Source organism: Perca fluviatilis, chromosome 2 (genome assembly GCF_010015445.1).
Source record: "Perca fluviatilis chromosome 2, GENO_Pfluv_1.0, whole genome shotgun sequence".
NCBI classification, from domain to species: domain Eukaryota; kingdom Metazoa; phylum Chordata; class Actinopteri; order Perciformes; family Percidae; genus Perca; species Perca fluviatilis.
In genome coordinates, this window is record NC_053113.1 from 33,142,503 (window position 1) to 33,161,365 (window position 18,863).

Sequence of the window (18,863 nt, forward strand, 5' to 3'; positions counted from 1 at the left end):
AGTCTAAACGTTATGTTATTATTTGACCTTAAAATGTTTGCAGCTATATGTGCATGTAGGAACAAAGGTACAAGCCAAGGAATCAACTTAAGTCAAGTTTATTTGGAGAGCTCATTGTCACACATCAAGTAAAAGAGCACGACATAGGCTTAGGCCCACAACAGCAGACATCCCCAGCCTAGTCCAACTATTCGTACAAGAAAACCGTTTGAAAATATCATAGTGCTGAATGTTGGTATCCTACCTCGACAAAATTTACGCAAGCAAGAACAAAAGTAAATGCCCATTCAATGTTGAGATTTCACATTAAGAATCAAAACAAGCTTTTAGGGAGCTTAGTTATTAATGTTTGATGGTAAAGATGTTTGTCTAGTTTTTACCAAGAGATATACATATACAATAATACATAATACAATTGTGTAAGATTCCCCCCCACCCCAATTACAAAAGAGCAAAACACCAAGACTAAAAGAGACACAAAACGACGCAGCTTTATCGTTGTGTCTTTGTTGTCAATTTGTAGAAAGAAGAAGAAATTTAAAATGAAAACAATGTTGCTTTGGCTGCATAGAAAATCCAAATGATTTCATAAATTAGATTTCTTGTGTTTTAAAATTTGATGGAAGAACTAGGAGCCTGGTGACGCCAATCATCCAATATCCTGGTGACTAGTTGCAGGACAACCATGAGTAAGCAACCTGTTAAATGTAAGTTGATAAAAATGTCTATGTTCCTTTAATTCAAAGGCTTACACACTGTTAAGTATATATAAAAATATAAATGTTTATATTAATTAAGTTTAATCAAGGATAGATTATAAGACTGCAGGCTCCTGAGAGATAGGGTGAGAAGCTCAGTTATCCGTGAGGAGCTCGGAGTAGAGCCGCTGCTCCTTTGCGTCGAAAGGCCTCGGGGAAGACCCAGGACTAGGTGGAGGGATTATATCGCCAACCTGGCCTGGGAACGCCAACACGCCGAAGCTGGTTAATGTGGCTTGGGAAAGGGAAGTTTGGGGTCCCCTGCTAGAGTTGCTGCCCCCGCAACCCGACCCCGGATAAGCGGATAAGATGGATGGATGGAGGCCCCTGAATACAGTCATGTAAGATTCCCCCCATCCCCAATTACAAAAGAGCAAAATACAAAAACTAAAAGAGACACAAAACGACGCAGCTTTACCTTTGTAGTAGTTCTAGATTGGGTCTTTGTTGTCTATTTGCATCTCTTTTTTCTGTAACTTGGGTCACTGACAACCTCTAGCTCACCCAGTAAGAGCGTTCGCCCCATGTTGGCTGAGTCCTGCAGCGGCGCATGGTTCGAATCCGACCTGCTACCCTTTGCTTCGTGTCATTCCCCATCTTTCTCCCCCTTTCATGTCTATCCACTTTCTAAATAAATGGAAAAAGCCCCAAAAAATAATCTTAAAAAAAAAAAAATGTGGCTACAAATCTATGTTTCTTCGTCAGCACACGGGGGTGGACCTGGCTGTGACGCATCATCACAGACCACTGCATCATCACTAACGAGCACTGATCCTTTCTCCGCTGAAACACATGTGGCATACTTTTAGTACAGTACACGAGAGCATCGCTTGATTGAAGGCAACAACAAGACGTTAGCAGGCTCCTAAATTTATTTATATTGGTGTTTGTTGTGTGAGAATAGATGGGATCACCTCCTCTGCAGGCCTGGATGATGATGATCTTGGGTTTGTTCAGCAGCGCTGGACACTTCTCTGAGCCCAAGTGTTTGTAAATGTTGTCGATGGGGAACTCATCTGGTTTCTCAACATCATCTTTTGTCCAGTTGCAACTGAGGAGAGCTCCCTGTTTCCCATGAGACATGATAACCACCACCACACTGTCTGTCTCTTTGAGTTTCCAATGTTTAGAGAACTCACAGCATCAATTGCCTGTGAGAATACAAAAAGTTACTGTATCACTATGTCAACTTTGAATTTTTTTATTTTTTTTATTTTCCTTTAAAAAAAATAAATGAAAGTACCTTTCCTGTGAGGTTTCTGTATTTCACCACCTCGTATCCCAGAGCCCTGAGCAGTTTCTCCATGTTCTCCTCCTTCTCAGCTCCATTTCTGGTTTTATCTCAGTAAACTTTATATTAGTGATTAGCAAGGCCACACGATTCCTGATGGAATTTTTGTCTGCAGGGTAAGTCTGAAAAACACATTTAAAGGAAAAAACTATAACAAAAATGTACCACATGTTTGGAAATATGTACACTGTAGACTTTAATAACAAAACTATGTTTCCCACTTGTTACAAACACCTTTCTTGAACAGAAACTTGTTGCAAATAGCTGAGGTTAAATCTGTCATTTAAGACCATGTGAAATATTTGATATTGCCTTCATGAATGACTAACTTTTCTATCATTCTTTTTCTCCCTCCAGAATGCCTCGGTGGTAGGGATGAGCGTGGTGGACCAGTCCTGTTTCATCTGTTGCTCTGGAGCTGGGAACAGCAAAACAGTTAGTTTTAAAAAGTTTTAGTGTGTATGTTGTGACGGCTTGTGTGTCCCGTCTGAGGTCAAAGTTTGGTTTTTCAGCAAGAGTTAATGGTTTTGATATAGTGCTTCATTTTGACCTGAAAATAGGATGTTTGGTGAATTGGGTGAGACGTTATGGATTTGTGTTTACTGTTTTGAGAATACGAGGCATAGTTTCAAGAAATGTGTTTAAGCAATCGAGAAAAACTGTAAAATGCACTCAGCTCGGGAACTCTTACCTGCCATTTCTCCAATCTCGTATCAGAATTGGTTAAACTGTAGTCTGAGAAAAAGAAAGATACACATGAAATCTCCCCAACTTCCGACAGTCTGTGGATAGGGGCGGTTGCGTTGCATAATGCCTATAGGTGGATGAGATGGCAACTCTGTTTCCTGCTTTTACAGTGCCTTGCGAAAGTATTCGGCCCCCTTGAACTTTTCGACCTTTTGCCACATTTCAGGCCTCAAACATAAAGATATAAAACTGTAATTTTTTGTGAAAAATAAACAACAAGTGGGACACAATCATGAAGTGGAACGAAATTTATTGGATATTTCAAACCTTTTAAACAAATAAAAAACTGAAATATTGGGCGTGCAAAATTATTCAGCCCCCTTAAGTTAATACTTTGTAGCGCCACCTTTTGCTGCGATTACAGCTGTAAGTCGCTTGGGGTATGTCTCTATCAGTTTTGCACATCGAGAGACTGACATTTTTGCCCATTCCTCCTTGCAAAACAGCTTGAGCTCAGTGAGGTTGGATGGAGAGCGTTTGTGAACAGCAGTTTTCAGTTCTTTCCACAGATTCTCGATTGGATTCAGGTCTGGACTTTGACTTGGCCATTCTAACACCTGGATATGTTTATTTGTGAACCATTCCATTGTAGATTTTGCTTTATGTTTTGGATCATTGTCTTGTTGGAAGACAAATCTCCGTCCCAGTCTCAGGTCTTTTGCAGACTCCATCAGGTTTTCTTCCAGAATGGTCCTGTATTTGGCTCCATCCATCTTCCCATCAATTTTAACCATCTTCCCTGTCCCTGCTGAAGAAAAGCAGGCCCAAACCATGATGCTGCCACCACCATGTTTGACAGTGGGGATGGTGTGTTCAGGGTGATGAGCTGTGTTGCTTTTACGCCAAACATAACGTTTTGCATTGTTGCCAAAAAGTTCGATTTTGGTTTCATCTGACCACAGCACCTTCTTCCACATGTTTGGTGTGTCTCCCAGGTGGCTTTTGGCAAACTTTAAACAACACTTTTTATGGATATCTTTAAGAAATGGCTTTCTTCTTGCCACTCTTCCATAAAGGCCAGATTTGTGCAGTATACGACTGATTGTTGTCCTATGGACAGAGTCTCCCACCTCAGCTGTAGATCTCTGCAGTTCATCCAGAGTGATCATGGGCCTCTTGGCTGCATCTCTGATCAGTCTTCTCATTGTATGAGCTGAAAGTTTAGAGGGACGGACGGGTCTTCGTAGATTTGTAGTGGTCTGATACTCCTTCCATTTCAATATTATCGCTTGCACAGTGCTCCTTGGGATGTTTAAAGCTTGGGAAATCTTTTTGTATCCAAATCCGGCTTTAAACTTCTCCACAACAGTATCTCAGACCTGCCTGGTGTGTTCCTTGTTCTTCATGATTCTCTCTGCGCTTTAAACGGACCTCTGAGACTATCACAGAGCAGGTGCATTTATACGGAGACTTGATTACACACAGCTGGATTCTATTTATCATCATTAGTCATTTAGGTCAACATTGGATCATTCAGAGATCCTCACTGAACTTCTGGAGAGAGTTTGCTGCACTGAAAGTAAAGGGGCTGAATAATTTTGCGCACGCACTTTTTCAGTTTTTTATTTGTTAAAAAAGTTTGAAATAGCCAATGAATTTCGTTCCACTTCATAATTGGGACCCACTTGTTGTTGATTCTTCACAAAAAATTACATTTTTATATCTTTATGTTTGAGGCCTGAAATGTGGCAAAAGGTCGAAACGTTCAAGGGGGCCGAATACTTTCGCAAGGCACTGTATGTAACCTACTCTGACACACACACACATGCAGAGAGACACAGACACACACGCACGCACACACACACACACACACACACAAACACACACAGACACACACACACACACACACACACACACATAGACACACACACACACACACACACACAGAGACACACACACACACAAACACAGACACACTCACACACACACACTTAACACTTTCAGTACATTCAGTCTAATCCTAGCTTCGTTTATCACAGAATTTCAATGAAGAATTTCATAATGACTGCATGAACTTTCTTCATGTGACTTTACTGGTATCAAACCTGATGATACATAAGATAAACCTTTGGTTTGTTGTTGTACACCAGAGACAAAGCATCAGCTTTACAGTTTTTTACAATCACTTTGCTACTAATTTCAGAACCGTGATGTCATTTTTCAAAACTCTAGACACAAAACTAAAAACGGTCATCACTTGTAACACAGACTGTCCAATGTTCAAAACATTTCATTTTGCATTCATATCTTTAAAGAAATCTTGCACTTGCACAATCATTGTTTCAAAAAACGAATTGATTGTGAAATACCATTGAAACGTTACTTTAGATCACCCACACACAAGCTACCCATAGTTTCACTGTGGCATCGTTCGTACAATCATTAAATATTGTAGTACAAAATAGGTGATACATGTTTCATTATGGTACTAGATGTAAATACATCCCTGTAAAAGTTATGCAGTAGTAGAGAGAATACTACAGACACAGTGGAATCATTGAACAAAATCTGAAATGTATTGATGAAAAACAATACAGTACGATCACAACATAGGTTTATTTGAATCAAAGCAAAATAATTAGCTACAAAATAGAAAAGAAAAGAACTGTAAAATTGTAAAACATTAAATGCAGTGTTCCTCAACTTGCTTGTACTGTAAAAAGCTAAACAAAGAAGTGATTACTGCACTACATCTTCATCAACTCTGTCTTGTGGATTTGGCCACAGGTTCTCATCTACATCGCAATTAGCCAAACATCTTGGAAAAAACCTTCGGGCATGGCGAACAATGTGGTACGAGTATATATGTATATGTATATGTATATATATACATATACATATACAGTATATATCTCAATCATCAGTAACGAGTTGGCAGAATTGGACAAGCAATTCCAAGGGCCTGCATCCATACAGTGCAGTACTGTCAATACTGTAAATAGTCTCAAAAGTGGTACATGGGACCATAGAAACAGTGTCTGATAAACAGTAATGCATTACAGTAAAGAATGATGATGAAATACTACATCCCTAGATAATGTAGTCTAATTGGTTCATGAAACTTTCATGATCTAAACATGGATTACTGTTTGTCTGTTTCCATACAACTATGCATTAAGAGTAATGCAACAGTTAATTATCATTTTGAGCAGTTGTATGGATTGATAGTTAGATGATTGTAATGAAATGAATAGACAATCATCTGAAATGTAATGTGTGAATTGCTTTTTAAAATAGTAATACATTGATGTTAAGTTGTGTCATATTGAACAGGTGATCGTTGTTAAATGAACAAATGATCTCAGGTTTATGTGTATTGTATCCAAGCAATTGAAACAAGTGTTAGAGTTTTGAAAAAATGTGTATTTTGATCATTGGTTGTGAGTTTTGTGTCTAGAGTTTTGAAAAATGACGACAAGGTTCTGAAATTAGTGCCAAAGTGATTGTAAAAAACTGTAATGTTTTGGTTTTTAATTTGCTGGATGCATTGAATTGTATGGTCTAGACCTACTCTATCTGTAAAGTGTCCCAAAATAACTCCTGTTGTGATTTGACACTATAAATAAAATTGAATTAAATACTGGAGCAATTTCAAAGATTGTGGTTCCCAGTCATAGGGTCCAGGTTGAAAAAGACTAAACTAACCTTTAACTTCACTTACAGAGACCTGAAACATAACAACTGTGTTGTAATGCAGTGTTTAATGTTTTAACCACAATAAATACAGCAAGTAAAGGCCGGGATACTTGTTTGATAAAAATCAGTTCCTGTGCAATTTTTAACAACCATTGGAAAGAGCGTGTTCACTTCTGAAGAAAACCACACCTGCAAAAGACTGATAGTGTTCCTGACGGGAGTTTAAGGCGAGTTTGTATTTTTTTTTTAAAACAGCTTAACTTGAACACACACACACAGACAAACACACACACACATACTGTACGTTACACAGGAAATTACACTGTTGAAATTTACAGCTATATTTCGATTTCTTTGCGGTAACACTGCCTTCACCTGTCATTTTTATCAGCTTGCTTTCGGGTCTGACTCTGAATTTTCCGCGAAGCTTGCCCAGAGATCAACTGTGCAACTGAGTTGCAAGGTTGAGGTGACAAACAGGTTGAAAATTGTATAGGATGCGTTTCATACAAGATCTGGCAAATGGTCAACATTAGACAAATATCTGTCCAATTATTTATAAAGGAGTTTTGGCCATGCAAATTACGGGAGTTTCCCGAGATAAATAACAAGCCGAGAGAGGTCCGGGAGATAAGGCTAAAAAACAGGAGAAATCCGGGGAAATAAAACGTTGGGTGTGTTGGCAGTTATGTCTTAACCCTCAAACAGCCCTTTAAACTTGTGGGGTCCAGCACTTTGGCCCCACAAAGCTGCTGGGATCCCACAAGTTAAACAAGTCCACACAAACACACAGACACACACACACAAACACACATAGGAGGAGGGTAAGATAGGAAGAGGAGATGAAAAGGAGAGGAGGAGAAGAGGAAAGGAGGAGAGGAAGAAAGGAGGTGAGGAGAGGAGTAGAGAAAGAAGAGAGGAGTGGAAGAAAGGAGGTGTTATTTGTCAGCTAACATGATGGCATGATGGACTAACTGACAAACTGACTGACTCTGATAACTGACCCAGGCCTCAACACCAAGACGAGGCTCTGGCACACCTTTGTTAGTCCTGCTTCTAGCTCGAAAACCGTAACCCCTATCGCTTAATGTTTAATACTGTGAGAGATATAACACCCTGCTCAGCATCCTATGCAAGAATGTTGTGTTGTGTAAGAAATGTGAAATGTGTGGACAGTGGCTGTCCAAAAAGGGCCTGTTTCTCTTCTTCTCCTGGTATTTCTGGTATGATTTTGTACAGTGCGGCAGTTTGTGGACATGGCTTCACTTGGAAGCTCACTGTGCCTCATGTGAAAGTCAATTTGCCTCCCCTGCCTTCAGCATTCACACCAAAAATGTAGAATAACATATGAAACGGCGAGTTCATGAGTTCGCCACATATACCATGGATGTATTAAGAGAACAAACTATACTTGTAAGAGACACGAGAGAGAAGATCATGTCGTGCATGTTGCTACCGGTTGCTACGACAACACAAACTGTTGCTAGTGCGCATGTCCATCATGACGTCATGGGCCAGTCAGGCTTTATGCGCTTTTGAGCACTCTCATTGGAATCAAAGGGGCTTTGCACCGAACACTATATCAAGTTCTCTTAATACATCCAATAATGAGAATATGAGTCTGATACTGCTCCATTGGGCTGTGATTATGGGGCGTGTTTCAACCGAACCAGGAAAGTAAATGCCTCTGCACTCAATTGGTTAGACCTACAACCAATCAGAGCAACGGAGACAGATGTAACAGAAGCTGCAAGTCAAATGCAGGCTTTGACAGAGCAAAGGCAGAGGCAGCAGTTTCCGTGTCGTGCAGACGGGTGTGGCAATGTGTATACATACACGATTGTGGTTAAAGGTAATGCACTGTCAATATCTTCTATAAAAGACGCAATGGCAGAATCTACACATCTCAATTCTCCAGCCATCTTTGTTGTAAACGAATTCAACCCAAGCGCTCTTTGGTGACGTGGTTGATTACGTTAGCCTACTGTTGATCATCTGTCCATCATCGTATAAAGCCCGCCCTGACAATTTGATTGGTCCAATCTGTTCTGCCTGCACGATCCGTCATGTGCATGCGCAAGATGTTCGTGCATGCGCAGATGATAATCCTGTTTTACCTAGGATACAACACTGCATGATCTGTTCCACGTTGGCCTCCACTGGGAAGCTAATGTTATTTTAGCTAACATCTAATTCGGCTAACCGCTAGCTGACAGCTTGATTCAGTCTAAAATAACGTTAACTCAAACTAAACTGGGAAAAGCAGGCTACAGCTAAATTAAGACTTACAGTAATAACAATAAAGACAAGTATTGATTGATTGTATTTGAAATTAGCACAAGTAAAGTAGAACTGACGTAACAGCTGTTATATATTTTAACGGTTATTTTCAGGTTTTATTTTGAGGGTCTTTTAAAGTTATTACATGCTGTCTCAGCTAGCGGTTAGCCGAATTAGCTGTTAGCTAAACTAACGTTAGCTTGCCTCTGGAGGCTAATGGCAGACCGCTCCAACTACGACCGGAAGCAGGGAACAGATCATGCAGTGTCGTAAATCCTCATACAACAGAAGGGATCGTGCAGGCAGCACAGATCGTGTACCATTGCTCCACAACGGATCAAGTCCAGACTGAACTTCCCAACCTCAAATGTTGTGGGCGGGGCTAAGTTTGACTGGCATCCAGGCTAATTTCCTCCCACCCAATTTTACAAAAGTCAAGCTAAAATATCCAAGGGGGTTAGCTTCCTAAGCTTCGCTTCAGAACTCGAACCTCCTATGGCGCCATTTTGATGCTACAAAACGATCACCTCCTGTTAGTATTCAACTGACTGCCATTCATTTTGACATCACTTTGACAGCGAATAACTTTACATCTGAAGCGTTTAAAGACTCTATTTGTCCATTGTTTATTTCTAAAGAAACATGAAAAAGTGTAAAAGGCTCCATTACCTTGTACCTCACGTTTTGGCTCCGTAGCAGACGTTTTTGTAAAAATAGGCTAACGATTGTGTCACATAGTAGAGGAATTACCGTATAGTACAGGAGAAGCTCGCAGGCAGTTTCCACTTACATGAGCTGTTTAGGTTTAATTACTAATGTTAAGTAACATTTTAGTTAGCAATTAGCGTGTGTCCATGTTGTCTCCTTACATATACCCACGCTCTCCGTCTCTGTAAGATTGGGAATGATTGAGATTTCTCTTGGCACAGCTACCAGAAGACTTAGGCCTACAACTTTCAGACAGGTTGCTCACGTCACATTTACGTCATCTCTCTTGGAGGCTGTGCGCTCACCGGAAAAGTGCTTCTAATATCCTTCACTGGTCTCCGTCCAGAGCAACAGGATCTGTTGGTCCATTCTTATATTCTGTCTATGAAAATATCCCAAATACGGGCGTCGCCATCTTGAAATTTTGGAGCCAAAGTCTTCAAAGCAGTGATCAGGCAGTGGAGCTGTGGTAGCCTATCGAATTCCTGCCTAGCCTACACCCACCCAATCGTGAATCAATCACAGCTGTCAATCATGACGTTTCATCCTGTTTTTATAGCATCAAATAACTAATAAAAACTGGTGAAAAATTATCACTTGAACAAACATCAACGTGATACAAATTTCAGGTATGTTCAGACAGACAGTATGAGAAAAATAATTTGTTTTATTTTAAGTATGAACCCAAAATGAACATATGTCTCCTTTAAAAAAACAACAACTTTGGGCCGCATCTCCAGAGTTTGGGTTTCTTTACAATAAGCACTACAGCCTCAGGTGTGCCTGCAGACTCGCCTTGTTGTAATATCTGGACAAACCAGTAAAACACATTTTAAGGGGGCAGTTTAACGAAATTGGAGACCTAAACAGTGCCTTAGAAGATCTTGTGTTATAGAATTGTATTTATTTTTCATTGAAAAGGGCGAGTCATTGTAGCAAATTAATGACATTTATTTTACAATCTGAGTAATAACGTGGGCTATTGCAATGTGGTAACGCTAGACGGCGATCATCGATATAAATTGATTTGTAACATACAAAAAAAACTATCACAGAAGAAGAAACTACTGACAGACAAAATGGCTGTGGGACAAACCTAACGTTAGCTGCTTGGCTAGCTAATGTAAACATCCACCAACAGTAGACAGGATCCTGAGCGACGATAACGTTACCCGATAGATTTTTGACACTGCGAATGAGTGTGTATGTTGACACAAAATTCACGTAGCCAACCTAGAGCATCGCCATTAACATAATGGTTATTCAGCTTACGTTAGTTAACGTATAGCCTAGGTTAGCTGTGTAATTAGCTTAGCTAGGTAAACACCAGCAGCTAATGTTAGCTGTGGATTCCCTTGTTGATTTGCCGCGCGAACATACTTGTCTAACGTTACAACAATCGTTTAGAATGATATGTTAATAATAGACAACGCTGTTTTAAGAGGATATTCTGTTGTAGAGTTAGCTCCTGTGTCAGTTTAGTGCTGCGAGAGAAAGGTGCTAGCTATTAGCTAATACTAACAAGTAAATAGGTCCAAGCTTTCAATAGCCCCTAAAAAAGAAATCAACTAGAGCCGTCAGGGCCTTGATTAACTTAGACATTTTGGTCAGTGCTAGAATAAACTACTGTAGCAGGGTGTGATTAACGACGTGTGGTGAGATCCTGGACTTGAGTCCAGTGAGTCAATGCTGTAGAAAGTTGTTCTGCGATCTTGAATGGCAAATGTAATGGGCAATGGGAACTGTCTCTTTTACACACGATAATGCACCGTTTTTGTCACTGCATTGCTGTTCGTAGTCACTGTTTTGGTTGTTAAAGTTTTCTATCTTCTGGTTGCCCTAGCAGTATTTCTAACTTTGGTGAAGGATGACGACCCAGCGCCGTGGGATCCATCTGGACCAATCAGAGCTGCTTTGCAAAAAAGGATGTGGTTTTTATGGCAACACTGGCTGGCAGGGCCTGTGCTCAAAGTGCTGGCGAGAGGAAAATCAAAGAGAAAAGCAAAAACAGATTCAGGAAGACTGGGCACTTGCTGAGCGGTGTGTATGTCTCTGTGTCGTGTCCTGTGTACAATTATTCCTAAAAGGCAAATACTCTGTCAATTGTTCCTTTACCTCTTCATTTTGTTGGCTTGCTCTTTTGTCCGCCTGTCCATCTGACAGCTATTACAGTTGTACTCTCTTTCCCCCAGGCTGCAGAGAGAGGAAGAGGAAGCATATAGCAGACATCAGAAGGCCCAAACACAGCCTACCATCACACCCTTCAGCAAGTTTGAAGAAAGAAAAACTAAGGAAAAGTCCAGCAAAGTCAATACAGTTACAAAGTTTTTTACTCCTTCCACAAAAACACCACCAAAAAAAGGTACATACTATTGCACATACTCAACTGCTAGAGATGCTAATCATTGATCAAACCTTTATTTTTCAAGTTTTCATTGTTGTTCTTGATTCAAACAATTACTGTATTGTTATCAAGTTATGGTGATATTTATACTCATTTAGCAAGTTAGGCTTGCTTTGATTGAACTTTCTCTCTGCCTGCATTTTTTTGGAATTAGTTCTGATGACCTGGGTAACCTAAACACAGTTTGGTTAAAATAACCTTATAGAGTGCAGCATGTGGTGCAACTACCACATGTTGTAAGGGATATCAGGAGAAAATACTTAGTACATCCTTTTTTTTTTTTTTAGCTTTGATTAGGGTAACATTAAATGTCTTCCCCCAGACACTCCTTTTGATGCTCACTCCAGCCCAAGCCCCAGCTCCTCTACAAGCCGGCATTCTTCTGTGGGCAGTGATTATGCAACGCGAGAGTTCATTGATTTTCTCAAGCCACTGAAGTCTGGCAGGGAGATCTTCAAACAGTGCCGGGCCTTCACTGAGAGCATGGTCTATAAGCGGGTGAGCTGAAGTGGATAATTGATCATGTTTTTGTGTGTTTGTAGGAACCATTTAATTCCTATAAATGAATAGTTATGCAAATCTGGACAGCCTGTTAACAAATTACTTTTGCTTCTATTTATTTTTGGTTTAAGATTGTATTTTTACTCAAAGTCATACAGCAATAGTCCGGCTCGGGTACAGGATAGTTCCGGCACCGCCGGAAGTCCCCCACTTTTCACTTTCTTTGCGTTAACTTTAAACTCTGGTTGCTTCAAGCAACGTTAACCGGAACCTCTGAGCAATGTTACACACTGAAAATGGCAAGTTTTAAGGAAAAATTTGGATCGTGCAACAAGGCATGCCTGCTTGGTTCATTCCTGGAATGATTGATTTTACAAAGAAAATATGTTTACGGCATTCACTCTCTAACTGGGATGTTTTGGGACCGATTGGTGGGGATTTGCTATGAACAAAATTCACACGGCGATACACTGGTTAAGAGCAAATTACATTTAACCATGTATCCAACTAATTCATATAGCTCACATTCCTGTATTGTGTAAACAGTTAACTTCATTTAATATCGTATGCAGCATTTTCTTTGCGGGGTGCAAATGTTCCACCAAAACAAGTTCCTTTCCGAGACCATTTTAAAGAGCCACGCTCGCTGTGTCCGAAGCTTAGCGCCGCCCAAGACAATTGTGATTGGTTTAAAGAAATGCAAACAACCCCTGACCGTTTTTTTCTCCTATCCAGGAGTGTATGCTCCTGTTGCCAGACCTTCCTCCGCAGTGCTGTGGAGATAGGTCTGGCAATGCGAGACTATACAGCACTGATAGCAATGCTAATAGTTTTCAAGTCATTGTGATTGCACCATGTGTCTACTTTCAACAGTGTTTATCTGTAATAGTGTTTCATTACCACCTGTCCTGATTTATTTTAACGTCGCAATCTCTGAATGAAATGAGCTTGTATTGCTTCAACTCATATGGACTTTTATTATTTTATTATTTTTACATGACATTGTCAAATACCTTAAACAGCTAGTGAAATCTTGATTGCTTCCGATTGAGACTGTCACACAGTGCTGTCCCAAGCAACACTGTTTTTTAGATATCCAGTTTGATATTGACATGAACTATTTCTCCATTTAAAATTGCCTAGTAATTGCCACATTTAAACAGATAACATTATCAAAATTAAAATGATGCACGTTATATCACTCAAATTTGTTTCTATTCCTTTACCATGAATGTATTTCTAAGCTAAAAATTCAATTAAATCTGATCTGTTCATTCCCATTTCTTGTTCAGGACATGGGTGCTGATGAGCTGTCAGAGTGTGTGCAGGACTTCTACCAGAACCTCTCAGACCGCCTCCACACCCAGTTCAAGGGTACTGCTTAACTCTTACGCTTAAGAAGAATAGAAACAGTGAATATCACTTACATTAGTCAGTGTAAAATGTCTTTGCTCGGTATATCTTTGATCTTTGCGCTTCTGTTCCTAGGTTCATCAGATCATGTAGAGAGTGTTATGGATGAAGTAGAGAAGTACATGATGACTCGTCTCTACAAGGACGTCTTCTGTCCTGAGACCACAGACGACGAGAGGAAAGACCTGGCCATTCAGAAGAGAATCAGGTTGGCAAACAAAAGCTGTAATGATGCTTACATTTGCTTCTCAGATAATCATTTCTCTGCATTCCCTTTGAGCACTAGAAAACACATTTGCAGGCGAAATGGCCGCAACTCAAAGTCTTTATTGTGGTCTGTTACAGAGCCTTGCATTGGGTCACCATTGAGATGCTGTGTGTTCCTGTAGACGAGGAGATTGCTGAGGTGTCGGACAGCGTAGTCAAAGCCATCACGGGTAAGTCTCATTACTTTTCAGAAGGCCATGGTAGGACATCACCTCGTTATCTTGGCTGTAGCAATCCAGCAAGATTTTCAGATTAAACCATTTTGTTGTCTTCTCAAATGTCGGCATTGTTTCAGATGTGATTGAAATGGATTCAAAGTGTGTGCCCAAGGAAAAGTTGGCATGCATCACCCGTTGCAGCAAGCACATCTTCAACGCCATCAAAATCAGCAAGAAAGAGGCTGCGTCTGCGGATGATTTCCTCCCCACGCTCATCTACATTGTGCTGAAAGCAAACCCTCCGCGACTGCAGTCCAACATCCAGTACATCACCCGCTTTAGTAACCCCAGCAGGCTCATGACTGGAGAGGATGGTTACTACTTCACTAATCTGGTGAGGAAATAAGTACAGGCTTGCATCTATGTGGTTTATTTTGTGTGTCCCCAAGTCTCCGTTTCCACATTTTTTTGAAGAAGCTGTGGTTCTGTCAAATTGTGTGGTGTTATCAAGCGCCTACCACCGGTGCTGGAAAATGAAGCCAATGCAGAAGTGACAGAAACACCTCTCTTTATCATTCAATACAGTTAAACAGCACGGCAAACTACATACTCCAAAATAATCATAACCTTGAATCAACACCTCCCAAAATAAGTTTCAACTAAAAACAATTCTTAAAAACAGTTATTAAATAACGTAAGCCAGATGTCCAATTTTTGTATCAGTCCAGCTCTTCTGGAAATTCATCTTTGAAAACAGGATAACGACAAACTGTCGCAAGCAGCTGAGTCAAACAGCAGTCTCAATTAACCATGATGCAATGTTAACATTTTATGTAACATGTCTTATGGCTTTATTTAGAAATTTTGAAAACCTTGCTTCACTGTGCTGCTGTTCACTCTGGTAGCAAAGTGGGAAAGACAGATTGAGATAAAGAAGTTACAGTTACATTTGTCACAAATTACCCCCTGGAATTTATTGAATGCCATAGTCGTTGGAAAAGTCCTAAAATCTCTGAAACATTCAAGGCGTTAGGTGGTTTAACGTTAAATACATATAAATGCTATTGTTTAATAAATTATTCCCTAACCCATTGATACTTTATAACCAATTATATGAGAGAGACAAGAGAGAGATGGGGAATGACAAGCAACAAAGGTCCCCGGCCGGACACAGCCGTTAGGGTTCTATGGGGCCTTAATCCACTAGTGTTTCACATTTGAATATATTTTTAAAAGTTTTAAAATATTTGCTTTTCTGGTCTGATGTTCTTCTGGTGTTGTCTGTCTTGTGATTGGTCAACAACTGCTTTCATTTTCATAAATTTGTCAGTGTAAATTGGTCATGTTCACAAACCTATTCACATTAAAAGGTCTAAAATGAGATCTGATTGATCTGAGTGACATACATACTGACATGGACCCTCTTTCCACTCCAGCCATCTTTATTCCATTCATACATCCAACTGTCCAGTAAAAACCAAATGCAGAAAAAAAAGTGACTTTTTTTTAAATCTCAGTGAATCTGTAATCACAGACTGATGATATCCATGTGAGATGTTCTTGTACTGACCCGCCACATCCCCTCTCTCCAGTGCTGTGCGGTGGCCTTCATTGAGAAGCTGGACGGCCAGTCTCTGAACCTGAGCTCTGAGGAGTTTGACCTGTACATGTCGGGCCAGGCGTCCCCCCACTGGCCACAGTCCTCTGGAGCTTCTTCCTGCTCCCCAGGCAGCGCCGCTCTCAATCAGGTCCACAAGCGGCTGGACGTGCTAACGGGGCTCGGGGAAAGGCAGGAGAGGGTCATGGAGAAGGCTCGCCAGTTGGAGAGCGACCTCATCGACTGGACGGACGAAGTGGAGCAGAAGGTGCAGAGCGTTCTGGAGAGCTTTCCAGCAGAGACACAAAACCCCACTGCAACCACGGCTAGTGGGACAACTTCTGCAGCATCATCAGCAATCGACTCTGATAATGTTGAGAATGAGCACCTGCCCCCACCACTGCTACCGCAAGTGTTTGCTGGCTGATGTGCTCTGCTACAAAAAGGAAAAAAAAAGTCCCCTGGAGACTTTACTTCACCCTTCCCCTTTTCCCTTTTCCCTGGTGTTAAATGTTGCTGTCCGTATGCACATACATACTGACATGGACCCTCTTTCCACTCCGGCCATCTTTATTCCATTCATCCATCCATAGTCCAGGAGGCCCTGAAATTACACTGAGCAGTAACAGAACTATTATATTAAAGGAATAGTCTGGCAGAGAGTTAGATGAGAAGATCAATGGCCTCTGTCATGTCTGTACAGTAAATATGATGCTTAGCTTAGAATAAAGGCTTGAAACAGAGGGGGAAACACCTAGCCCGGCTCTGTCAAAAGGTAACAAAAAGCAAATGATCATTTCCCAAAATGTCCCAGAGAGAGTCCCGGCGACCACTTACATTTTAAGCATTTTGCCCTGGTTGCAAAAGTTCCGGTGCAGCACTTGCGGTGCAGCCCTGATGTTTTGCTTCTGTTTCAGTTTCGGGATAAGCAGAGTTGTCCTGGCATACTTGACCCAGTCATGTCCTTTTGGTGTTCCCAGGCTATTTGGGAAATATAACCCCAGCGTGCTCTGACTGGTGCTTTCTCCTTTCAAGTGAGAAATGCAGGGAAACCTTTCACAGATTGGCTTCCAGGAGACTCATCCGTTGGTCACCCTTGTAGTTACATTTAAGCAGACGGTATAAATTGTTAGATGTGATTTGTAAACATGTTTCTGTCATTCTTCGCGGCTTTTCAGAGAAGGTTTTTGTTATCATAATTGTGATGGCCCTAGGTAAATTGACCAGTGGAGGCTCAAATGGACACACAAAAGCTTACTGCCCAAGTAACCCCTAATAGGGAGTTTCCAGTCAAATGTGTTATCGGCAAAGGAAATGAAGAAATCTGTTTTGTGCAAAACTTAACTTCCCCCTAAAATAACTCTCCAGGTCATGCTCGTAATTTGTGCTGTGTTTACTGTGTATTTCCCTGTCTTACAGAGAAATATCCAGAGAGATGTGCGTGTGTGACAGTTGTGCATGCGGGAAAGTGCGTGTGTGTGAACGCTAGCGGGTATTGCATGGTCATGTTCCGTTAATGTCGGTAAATCATAAAGTAGCGTGTATGGATATTGTGGTCTTATTTTCATGGCAGACCTCGCTCTCCAGCCATAAGCTTGATGTACAGAAGTGATTTTATTTTTCTATAGAGTGGCAGGTATCAATTATTTTGGATGCAATAGGAGATATTAATCCTGTAATATTTACAGTAGTACTCTGGTTAAAAGAACATTGCTTCAAGACATGTTACATGATTTCTAATGATTGAATAGTAAAATCTTCATCTATTCATTTATATTTTCTAGAGGGTGTCCCATCAACAAAGAAAAATCAGTTTTTAGGTGATTTGTTTGGGGATTTATGCTCCGTTGGAGCTGTTGTATTAAGTCGGTAAGAAGTCAAAGATGATACCGTTTCCAGTAACACAATAACACTCCTAAGGCCGGTTGCTTTACTAGTGCAGAAAAATTCACATAACATAACCAATTTGATTTCGAAGCACTTTTCTGTTTGATTTTTAAATCTCTTAATTTAGAAGTACATTTAATGAAGGAAGTAACGGATATATTCAGTTAAAAGGATAATTGGTGAAAACAGTATTGTTTAACAGTGTCTTTGTATTTGGCAGTCATGTACAGCGTGGCAGAAATGTTTGGGAGAGTTGTTTGTTTTCCTTTGCTCATGGGCTGAGATTTCCTTGTGTTGCTAGAATTGAATCTTTTTTTCTTTTTTTTATTCCTATTAGCAGCACGTATAGTTAATGTGCAGTTGCTATCCAATATTAGTTTGAGAAAGGACTTTTAATGCAAACCTAAACAATAGCTTGAATAACTTAATATTGCACTGTATGCACAAGCCATTTATCAGGTATTTTAAGGAAGTTTAAAACATCTTTGTAATCTAATAGGTTTGTTATTGTATCACATGGGAAATACGCGATACTGTCTTTTATTTAAATGTAACTTATTGGGGCAGTATTGGTTTATTTGCATCTATGGGTGTGTGATGATGATTAATAAAAACTGAAAATGCATGTGCACTCGGGTGCAGTTCCTGTTCATGTAGTTTCACGTGACTTGTGATTTTGCAAGCTAGGAATAAATAAGGAGTTGGCACACTGATAATTATATGGATACAATTTATACAGTTCTGTATCATGGTGGCGTAATGAAAGGGGGGAAAAAAAGAAATTGTAAAAGTTTAACAAAATATAACATTCTGCAATTCATGAACCTTTTCCGCCAGTGTATGCTTATATTATTTTAATTTTGGAAATAGTCAATAGGCTCTTGCAGACCAAAAGTTTGTAAATGTATTAAGTAATCTCAGATTTGCTGTATAGTTAATAATAATAAAAGCCTAAATACAGTGAAACATTTTAATCTTACAGCATCACAAAAATTCAATCAAAAGAGGAACTATTTAAAATAAAACAGGTAGAAAATACATTATAAAGCTGTATACAATATATTTGACAGTAATTAGAGTAAGTCAGAGTAAGACAAATCAAAGTGACTTTTTAGTATGAATTTATTTCTGTGTCCTCTCTATTCTTCTAGCTGCCTGTGGTGAGATTTTGTTAAACTTAAATGTAAAAAAGATTAAGACCTACTTTATTGAGACC

At 40.1% G+C, this 18,863-nt stretch overlaps 1 protein-coding gene and 1 pseudogene across 1 annotated transcript; one reads left to right on the forward strand and one right to left on the reverse strand.

Annotated features, from left to right (window-relative positions):
• Nucleotides 1-82: 82 nt before the first annotated feature.
• Nucleotides 83-11,631, reverse strand: LOC120549951 (annotated as a pseudogene).
• On the forward strand, nucleotides 10,459-18,360 carry rabgef1l (RAB guanine nucleotide exchange factor (GEF) 1, like). The gene is made up of 9 exons (XM_039787077.1): nucleotides 10,459-10,623; nucleotides 11,267-11,460; nucleotides 11,613-11,782; nucleotides 12,147-12,322; nucleotides 13,618-13,699; nucleotides 13,814-13,946; nucleotides 14,084-14,175; nucleotides 14,301-14,557; nucleotides 15,756-18,360. The coding sequence occupies exons 2-9, from the start codon at nucleotides 11,288-11,290 to the stop codon at nucleotides 16,185-16,187; spliced, it is 1,515 nt and encodes a 504-aa protein (XP_039643011.1). The 5' UTR covers nucleotides 10,459-10,623; nucleotides 11,267-11,287; the 3' UTR covers nucleotides 16,188-18,360.
• The last annotated feature ends 503 nt before the right edge of the window (nucleotides 18,361-18,863 follow it).